The 10820-nt window shown below is 24.4% G+C and overlaps 1 protein-coding gene across 1 annotated transcript in view; it reads right to left on the bottom strand.

The window, feature by feature from the left end:
- Phum_PHUM476720 (uncharacterized protein) overlaps window positions 1-7397 on the bottom strand; it is a gene marked incomplete at both ends in the record, with an annotated part of 8240 nt that extends 843 nt beyond the window's left edge. Inside the window, 3 exon segments of the mRNA XM_002430353.1 lie at window positions 804-966; window positions 7152-7365; window positions 7383-7397. Coding sequence (XP_002430398.1) covers window positions 804-966; window positions 7152-7365; window positions 7383-7397 — 392 coding nt within the window.
- Between the last annotated feature and the right edge of the window lie 3423 nt (window positions 7398-10820).

Genomic DNA, 10820 nt, shown 5'->3' with positions numbered 1-10820 from the left:
CTCCTCCTTCCCCTCCTCCTTCCCCTCCTCCTTCCCCTTCTCCTCCCACTTCTCCTCTCCTCCTCCCTCCCCCATTTTATTCTTTCCTTCCCGTCTCCCCATCCACCCCCCAACTTTTAAAAAATTATTAAAAAAAATTTTTTCCTACTCTTAACAATAAGCTTTAAACCGGAAGTTTTTTTTTTTTTTTTAAAAAATTATTAAAGTGCGAATTTTTTTTAAAAGAAAAGAAAATTTTTTAACGGTAGATAATAATAATAATATTATTATCAATATCTTAGTTATAATAAATAAATAAATAAAATTGATTTCAATAAGAATTATTATTAATAAATAAGAAAAGTTACGCGTCGTAATTATTTGTTTGTTCGTTTTTTTAACGACGTCGGGTCTTTAGAAAAAAATAAATTATGGTGTATGAAAAAAAAAAAAAAAATTATGTAAGTTTTTCTTTTTTAAAAAATAATTTACCAGGTTTTTTTTTATATTTATGTTTCGTTTTTTTAAAAACTTTTTCTATTAATCAAAAAAAAAAAAAAAAAAAAACTTTTCACCTGAGCCAACAAATTAAAATTACTTTAAGGTTTTCTTGTAAATCAGTGGTGGTTGGAAAATGGATGAAATAGTTTTTTTTCTTTCTTTTCTTTAAATTAAATTAAATTAAAAATCTTTTTTTAAATTGTCAAAAGATGATGATGATGACGATAAAAAAGAAAAACCGTTAACGATGACGTCATTAATGCAATTAATTAACCCTCCCCCTCCCAAATCGTTTTCATTTATTTATTTATTCGTTCACTTACCTTACGCCATCGTTTATGACGACGTTTTTTAAATTCCATGTCACGTGATCAACCGGAGATTCGATATGAGTTGCTATACACGTGAGTTCGACGGAACTTCCGGCTTTATAATATCTTTCCGACACTTCGTGATTTTTCTCGTCGACAATAACGACTTCGGGTGCTGTGAAAAAAAAAATTATTATTATTATTATTATTATTTATAACGAATATATAAAAGTGTGAGAAAATAATTAATCTCTCTCTCTCTTTCTCTTTTCGACAAATAAATTATCCATTTAATACGAATTTATTTTCTTAATAAAATAATTTTTTGTTTTTACGCCATATTTAATTTTTCCCTCTTGTCTTTGATGATGTTTTTCATAAACGACGCCATTTTTTTTTACTTTTTCTCTCTCTCTCTTTCTTTCACTTTCCGTCCATCTTTTTCATTAATTATGTTTCGATTATAATCTTTTTTTTTTTTTTTATTCTTGAGTAGTAGTAAATAAGTTAAATAATCTTAAAATAAATATTATTATTAAATAACGCGTGAGATGATTTTATTAAAAAAAAAATAGGAAAACCATTTTCCTCTTTTCTTTTTTTTTTCTTTTTGTTTTTCTAGAACAAAATCCATAACCATAATCTTCTTATTTTATCATTAAATAAAACTTTTTTTTTTTTATCTTAATTTAAAAACAAAAAAAAAAAAAAAAGCGAGAGTTCGACGAGACGTTAAGCTTTTATACTGTGTTAAATAATCCATATTAAAGTAATAGAAATACAAAAGAATCAATTTTTCTTTTTTTTTTTTGTTTTTCTCCCTATTATTATTATTATTATTATTATTATTATTATTATTATTTAATATTAAATCCAATTAGGATTATAATTACAATTACGTGATAATGATGATGATGATAATTTTTATAATTCGTTTGTTTTTTTTTTTTAAATTAAAAAATCGATTATCATCATCATCATTATGACGTTTTTACGTAAAAATTTCGAGAAAATTTTCCTTTTTTTTAAGGGGTCGGAATGTGGGTGAGTGCGCGAGTCTTTTTTTTTCGTAAAAAGTTTTGTTTTAAATTAAGTTTTCATGAGTGAGTATGTTGTTGTTGTTGTTGTTTTATGTTATCATAAACATAAACGAACTCTTTACGACTTACTTAAAAACTTTTTCACTTTTCCAAAAAAAAAAATTTTTTTTTAAATAAATAAATAAAAAATTTTGACGTTAAAATTTTATCGTAAAATATATTAATTATTGTTTATTAATAATAATAATGATGATAGGAGAAAAGAAAATTATTAAGAATTCGTCGATTATTTAATTGCCAAAAAAAATTATTAAAGTTTTTCTTCTTTTTTTCTTTTTGTTTAAACAAATAAATAAATTGTTAATTAATTGTGTGAGTGGGTGTGTGCGCGTGTGTGTAAATCAATAAAACGGTGTATTGCAAATGATGTTTTGCTTGTTCACATAACAGTGATAATAATGATAATAATAATTAGTCGTTAATGAATGAAAACATAAAAGTTTCAAAAAAATATTGTTTAGAGAGTTTTTCCCACGTTTTTTTAAAAAAATAATTTATTCGATCATTCATTCATTCATTCATTCATTCATTCACTCATTCATTCATTCATTCGATTACTTATTTGTAAACTTTTTTAAACAAAATAAACAAGAATCTTTTTTTTGTTGGAACATAAAAAAAGAAAAAAACATAAAAAGTGTGTTGTCGACTTTGACAAAAAAAATCTAAAACATTTTTAAGGATGAAATTGAATAAAAGATTTAATAAAAGGATTTTGATCGGGGTTTAAGGTCATTTAATTCATACAACAGTAACAACAGCAACAACAACAACAACAACAAACATTTTCGAACGTTTTTTTTTTTTTTTTTTTTTTTCATTTGAAATTTGAAACTAATGTAATAAAAAAAAAAAGAAAAACTAAAAAAAAGTTTTTGACTGGATTTTTTTTTTAATTTGAAACGTTTTAAATTAAATTTAGAATTTTTTTTTTTTTTGAAAACAAATAAGATTTTTTAGGATTTATTATAAATAATTTTAATTTATAAATAAATTTTTTTTTTTTGCGTGTGTATTATAAAAAAAAAAAAATTATTTAAGTGAAAAGTTTTTAAAAAAAAGAAACGGTTATTCATCGTTAAAACTTTTTTTTTTACTTATAAAAAAAAAAAAACTTTAACGCGTAAACAATTTAATTTTTAATATTTACGGCAGGAAAATAAGCAGACGTTATTTTAAAAAAAAAAAATTTATCGTAAATTTAAAAAAAAAAAAATAAATAAATAAAATAAAATAAATTTTAATAAATTTCATAACGTTTGATCAGTTGAATTAAAAAAAAAAAAAAAACAACAGTGCTGCACTCTACACGAGATTTATGTCAAACACGTCAAAAACAAAATCATCATTTAAAAAAGGCTGTGTGATCAATCACGTGACTACAAATAAAATAATAATCCCCTTTGTAAACAAATTTTAAGTTAAAAAATAAACAAATGAACCGTATACCAAAAAAAAAAAAAAAAAGAAAATGAACGATGATTTTCTTCTTCCTGTGGGAAATTTTTATTTACAAAAAAAAAAGCCTTTTTAGACCTTTTCCAATTTTCTATTCTTGGAAAATTTTAGTTCATATATCCGAAAAATAAATAATGATAATTATAAAAAAAAAAAATTATCGATCTATCGAAAATGAAAAACGATCACATGAGATGTAAATAAATATTATTAAGATATAGTAGTAAAAGTTATGATATACGTGTAAGAAGAATTGTAACAATTATTCAAGTGACACGTTTTTTAACAAACGTGTAAAATTATTATTATTATCAATATAAAACAACGAAACCTTTTCGAGTGTTTTCACGTATTTTTTTTTTCCTTTTTGACGAAATTAATTAAATTTATTAATGTAAACCGATAAAATTGTATTTTGTCTTTGTCAACCGTACAAAAATCCTTCTTTTTTTTTTTACCTCTTAATTCAGTAACTGGAGAAAGAGAAAGAGAGAGAGAAACAATGCCGTAATAATATAATATTTGTACTAGAAAAAAAAATTTAATAAATTTTTTTTTTCTTACTATTAAAAAAATTTTAAGTGAAAATCACGTAATCAGTAAATTTTCAAAGGAAAAAAAGAAAAGAAAAGGAAAAATTAACCGGATTCCTATCTTTTCGGTTAAATAATAATAATAATAATAATAATAATAATAATAATATAAAAACAGTAAATCAAATATTTATTGTTTGCAATTCCTGAAATACCAAAACGAACAACCCCTTAAAAGTAAAAAGTAAAAAAAAACTGATTTTTGTTGTTGTTATAAGATAAAATATTTACGACGTTGTAGTAATAATGATAATAATAATGATAATAATAATGATAATACTTTTATAAAATTATAGAAATTAATTTCGATAAAATGTTTTATTTTTTATTTATTTATTTTTTTTCATCACTTTTTCTTATCCCCTCCCCCAAATCTTTGTGACTTCCTTTAAATTTCCCTTTCCGCTTCCTCCCCCCCACGAATTCCAGAGAGTTTTTCCGGCGTGACAAACAAAAAAAAATCACGATCGGGATTTAATAACAAGAAAAATTATAAAAATTCGAAAAAAAACAGAAAATTTTTTACTGAAAAAAAAAATTAATTTTTTGACGATAAAGAAAAATTCATGGAAAATTTAAAAATTGGCGGGAAAATTTTGAAAATCATTATCATTTCAACGCGTTAATTTGTGAAATAAAAAAATTAAAAAAAAATTTTTTTTTTTTTACATCCTCGCAAATTTATTTGAAACATTTAAAAAATCTCAAAAAAAAAAAAAAAAAAATTTTTTTCAAAAGGGGGGTGGGGGTGAGGGAGGAGGGGTGGAAAAGGTGGGAGGGGAAGGTGGAGGGAGATCAATTTGTTATTGATAAAATAATCTCGTTAATAAAAAAAAAAAAGTTTTTTTTTTTTTTTTTAAATCGGTCGCCATTTTGACAGGTTTTTAACAACGAACGACAACAGGAAAAAAAAAATTAATTAATTAATTATTTTTTCATCATCGCTTTTTCCTTCCCCTCCCCTTCCGGTAAAAGTTGATGAAAATATTTCAAAACTTTTCCAAAAAAGTAAAAAAAAAAAAATTTTTTTAAATTTTTTTTTGCCCTTTGATATAAACCTTTTGAGAAAAATAATTGAAAAAAAAAAAAAAATTTTCCCATCAGAATTTTATTTATTTATTTATTTTTAAATAAGTATAAAAAATTATTATTATTATTATTTTATTCCCGTGAAAAATTTTTCACCGTTTTAAAAAAACTTATTTTTTCTTTTCCTTTTTTCCTTTGTTTGAAACAATTAAATAACCTTTTCACGATTAACTAATTTAAATAATTTTTCCGGGGAAATTTTTTTTTTTTGGTTTTGTATTGGAGGAAGAGGAGAGGTAGGGGGAGGGGAAGGGTGGAGAGGAGGGAGGGGGTGAAATTTTACAAAATAATAAACTCGTAGTGAGAAAAAAAAAGAGGAGGAGGAAGAGGAGTGGAAACCGCAAACCGGAAATTATTTTATCTTTTGTTTATAAAATAAACGTGATTGATGAACGAACGAACGAGCGAACGAACATTTGAATGATTTTCCAAAAAAAAAAAAAAATTTTCTCTTTATTTTATATTTATAAAATTTTTTTTTTTTTTCCTTTGGCAAAAACCGTGAAATTGCAAATTTTTTTTAAAATGAAAAAACATCAACTTTTACAACTACAACGCACCTTGGCAAAATTTTTCCAAAACGAATATTAATTTATTTTCAAAATGGCGGATTTTTTTAAATTCAAAATTATTTATAATAAATATATATTTAAATAATAATACGTTATTTATCGAGTTATTATTATTATTATTATTATTATTATTAAAAACGCATAATTAAAACATTTTTTTGCAAAATGTAAATTTTTAAAACTTCACAAAAAAAAAAAAAAAAAATTTAAACGGGAAAATCGGAAACGGAAAGAGGGGGGAGGGAGAAAATGTGGAAATAATGTAGGAAAAAGAATAATAAAAAGACTAAGAAACGGGTTTTATCGTATTATTATCATTATTATTATAATAAAATCCAATATTCGTTTTGAAAAAAAAAAATAAAATACTTTTGGCGCGGTTTTTTTTTTTTTTTTAATGATTGTTTTTAGATAAACATTTCCATTTTGAATTATTATTATTATTATTTTATATAATCGCGTTTTTTTTTTTAAACCTGAAATTTTATTATGAATAAAAAAAAAAAAAGAAAAAAAAAATTTTTAAATGCTGTTGTTTACACTTCCAATTTTGAAAAAAGGAAAAAAAAGGTGGCGGAAACGAAAGGAAATAAAAACGTTTTTTTTTAAATTGCACGTTTTCGTTTTTTTTTTTTTAAATGTGTTTTTCAGATATTTTAACGTTTCATTATTATTACCACCGTAATTTTTTTTTAACGAAAAAAAGGCACGAATTAAAAAGAGTTATAATTTAAATTTAAATAAATGTTTTTAAACTAAATTTCAATAATTCAGTTAACGAAAAATGTAATCGTATGAATAAATACCTTGAAGGTTTTTTTCTTTTATAAAACTTTTTAAAAATTTTAAACTCTATTTTGTTTTAAAACATTTAATAAAAAAAAACACTTTCTTATTTTATGCGTTTCGAAACTTTAAAAACAAAAAAAAAACTGATAAAATTTAAAAAAAAAAATTTTTTTTTTAATACCACGATAACACCGAACGATACTAAATAATAATGATCAAGGAAAAATAACATTGTCATCGTTTAGTTAGTCTGTGACGTCTCAATGACGTATCGTTGACGTCATCTTTCAAACCGACCAATCAGAAACGTCGACACTTTTATTTTGTTTGTAAACAAACCTGTCATTATTTTCCCGGGTTTTTTTTTTAATTTTTCCTTTTTTATTATAAAATTTATTGAATTTATTAATAAATTATTAAAGTTATTAAATTTTTATTTATTTATTTAATTAATTTTAATAAAAAAAATTATTTCCATTCCCGATTATTTTTAAAAACATAACAAAAAAAAAATCAATCATTTCCTTTCTTTTATTTTATTATTAATAATATTAATAATAATTTATATTATTTCATAAAGACGAGGTACTTTATTTTATTCGATAAAATGTTATGATAACGTTTTATTTTTATTAAAAATAAATGGGGGGGGGGGGTTGAAAAACGGCGACTGCGATTGTTTTTGATGATTATGATGGTGGCAAGTTTCTTTGGATTTTTAATAATGGCGGATGAGACATAAAAGATATAAATACTTACCGGTAACTGTTAAATAAACTTTTTTAACTCTCGGAGGATGTGTTGCAACTTGACATTCGTAAATTCCAGCATCTCTTCTCGTAACGAATAATATTTGTAATCTCCAATTATTAGGATAACGAAAACTTAATGTTATTCTTTGATCCGAACTATATGCTTGTCGACCTACCGTTAATAAATGAATCGAATCTTGTTTTCTATGTAACCACGTGACCTAAAAGAGAAAAAAACGCGACGAATAAACATTAAATTAACAAACAATATGATAATAATAATAATAATAATAATAATGAAATAATATCCGATGTAAAATTTTATTTAAAGAAACCAAGTTTTAAAATTATAAGAAAGAAATAATTATTCAAACGTGTGTTTGTTTGTTTGTTTGTTAATAAAGTAAAAAGGAAAAGGAATGGAAAATTCTAGAATAATAATAAAATTATTTTATTTATATTTTCGTAAAAAATTATTAAATTGTGATTAAAAAACAAGAAATTTCGTTGGCAGAAATTCAATTGGAAAATGATGAGCACGTATATACGTGGTTGTAGTAAAAGTAGTTTGGTGGCAGAATTCAAAACATAAAATTTGAAAATTTTTCTTTTTTTATTCCCCAATCTATCTCTCTCTTTTTCTATCTTTCTTTATCTCATTCTCTCTCTTTGTGTTAACTAACGCCCAAAATTTATCGATTTCATATTTAATATTCATACAAAAATTTTTAATTTCTCAAATTTTTTTAATAATAATAATTGCATTATCCCTATACGTATTTTTTTCCTAAGCGTTTTGTGACGTAATTAAATATGATGACGTAATAAACGGCAAACGATGAAGTCGATTAGAAAAATTCATGACTTTATATTTTCGTGCGATAAAAATTATCGTAATAATAATAATAATAAAAATAGTGAAACAAAGAAAAAATTTTTAAATGTTTTGTTTTCCTTCGGAGGAGAAGGAAGGGAAAGGAGGGGAAGGGAAAAAATCGATAAATCATAAAATTCGTAAAACTTTTCTAAAAAAAAAAGACGTAAAATTTTTTTTTTTTTTTCCTGGATAAAAATAAAATTTATTCGAATTTTTTTAAATCCATCAAATCAAATAAATTTTTCTTTTTTGGATTTTTCCATCGACCGACGGTCAAATTCGTTCGAAATCAATTTTTTTTATTTTTATTTTTACATTCCTGTCTGTCTGCTTCCTTCTCTTCCCATCTCTCCCCCCTCAAAAAAAAAGTACAAAATTTTCCTGGATTTTTATCAACGGATGGAATTTATTCACAAAAAAAAAAAATTTACAAAATTAAAACTGAAAGCGAGAAAAAAACAAAAAAAAATGATGAGATAAAAAAAAAAAAAAATATCGGTTGAAAGAGGGTGGTGGAGAGGAGGGGGAGGGGTGGGAAGACGGGACGGGTCATTTTTTTCGGAAAGAAAAAAACAAACAAACGGAAAAAATTCAAAAGTCATCGATAAACCTGTCATTTAAAATATTTTTTTTTCATGTTTAAGAAAATGATAAAAAACTTTTTTGATATAGCAAAAAAAAGGAAAAAAGGAAAAGCTTTGAAAAATTTTTTTCTTTCCTTTTTTTTATAACTGATATTTATACACACACACACTGCCTTCTTTGAAAGATAAAGAGAGAGAGAGAGGGGGGGAGGATAGGTAGAATGATAAGGAAAAAAAAATTTTTCATATTCAGTTTTGATTATTTAAAACTTTTCATCTGCTTCCCCTTCTCACCCCTTAGCCTCTCCCCCTCCACCTTCCCCCCACTTTTCCTCCCTTCAATATTTTTCTCTGATTACGTGTAAACACAAATTTTTATTTTATTTTTATCAATTCCGTGTGTGCTTAAAAAATTTAATAAAAGTAAATGAAAAATCAAAAAAAGAAAAAAGAATTCAAGTCAAATAAAAAAATTTTTTTTTTTTTTTTTTTGTACACACGGACGAAAACCGAACCGTCGTTTTTTCTTTCTTTTCCTTTTTTCTTTTTTCTTTTTCCTTTTCCTTTCTTTTATTTTATTTTTTTTCTCACATAGAACAAGAGAGAGAGTGAGAGAGATGAAAAAAAAAGGTAAAGAAGAAAAAGTTAATGGAAAAAGTAAAAAAAAACTTTGATCCTTTTCTTCTTTCTTTTCTTCCTTTCCCCCCCCCCCCAAAAAAAAAGGAAAAAAGAAGGAAAAGAAAAAGGTTCGAAATGTTATTAGTGAGAAAAAAAAAGAGAGAGAGAGAGAAAGAGAAGGGAAAAAATAGTTTTAATGTAATTTAAGTTGTTGATAAAAAAAAAAAAAAATTTTTTTCAATAAACACATTTTAACACGTTAAATTTATTTTTTTTTCACTTCTTACTAAAATTTTTTTTCCATAACGCGCACACACACACACACATACACAGTATGACACAAACAATCGTGATGATAATAATAATAAAAAAGCAGAAGAAAAAGAAAAGAAAAAGAAAAACTTTTTTTAAAAAATTATTATTAATTTTTTTTTTCTTTTGTTATTTAAATTTAATTAATAAAAATAATTTTTTTTTTTTTTTTAATTAAAAACAATTTTTGCATTGTTGTTGTTTAAAAAGAATAAACAATGAAAATTATTATTATTATTATTATTTATATTGTTGTTGCACTTTTTAACAAACAAACAACAACAACAGCGCAAGCACCGTTTTTTATTATTCTTTCGTTATTTTTATGCGCAATTTATTTTTTTAACGAATAAATTTAATAATGTGTAAAAAAAACAGAACTTTAAATCGTTGTTATCATTATTATTATTATCATTATTATTATTATTTTTGTTGTTGTTTTGATCTTAATGATAGGTAATTATGGTTGGGAAAAATAATATTAAAAAAAAATTTTTTTTGTATTTTATTCGGTCATAAGTTGTTGAGAAGAGAAAGTGAAACTCGATTAAGTAAGTTTAACGTTTTTTTCCTGCCCCCCCCTTTTGCCTCTCTTTCCCTTCCCCCTCCTTTCCTCCCCCCGTTCATCCAAATTATCGTACATTTATTATTATTATTAATACGGCTCTAATAATCTCGTGAAAGGTTTATGAAAGACGTTTTGTAACTTGTCGGAATTTTTTTTATTTTTATTTTTTAATAAGTTGGTATTCGTTTACTTATAATCGAAAGGACGAGAATATTTGGTGTGGTTGTGATGGTGGTGGCAGTGGCGGTGGCGGTGGTGGTGGTGACGGTGATGGCGATGATGCTATTTATAGAAAATCTTTCTAAGAATTTCGATCGTCCCACGTGAGAAAATTTTCCGCCCAGTTTATTTTTTAAAAATTTTCTTTAATGTTTGTTGTGGCATGACTCCCAAAGCTCCCACAACGACCTGAATCATTTCCGTTTTTCATTTTAACACAAAAACAATTTCAATTAAATTTCAAGTACGAGTATTTTTAACTTGTTTTTCAGGATCATTTCCGGTTTTTCCTCTGCCCACCGAATACCGCTGTCGTTGTAACCGGATTCGGATTTCTTTTCTTTTTCCCTTTCAAAAATTCACGACGAATTTTCCAGTGAAGAAATTTTAACGTTTTACTACCTTTTTACTTGTTTTAATTTTGTCATTAACCGGAAATAGAATTATTATTATTATTATCATCTCGACAGGTCGATGTTTTACTAACCGTTAGGAATT

Source organism: Pediculus humanus, genomic scaffold, assembly GCF_000006295.1.
Source record: "Pediculus humanus corporis 1103172108254 genomic scaffold, whole genome shotgun sequence".
Lineage (NCBI taxonomy): Eukaryota > Metazoa > Arthropoda > Insecta > Psocodea > Pediculidae > Pediculus > Pediculus humanus.
This window is presented reverse-complemented; position numbering and strand designations above follow the sequence as displayed.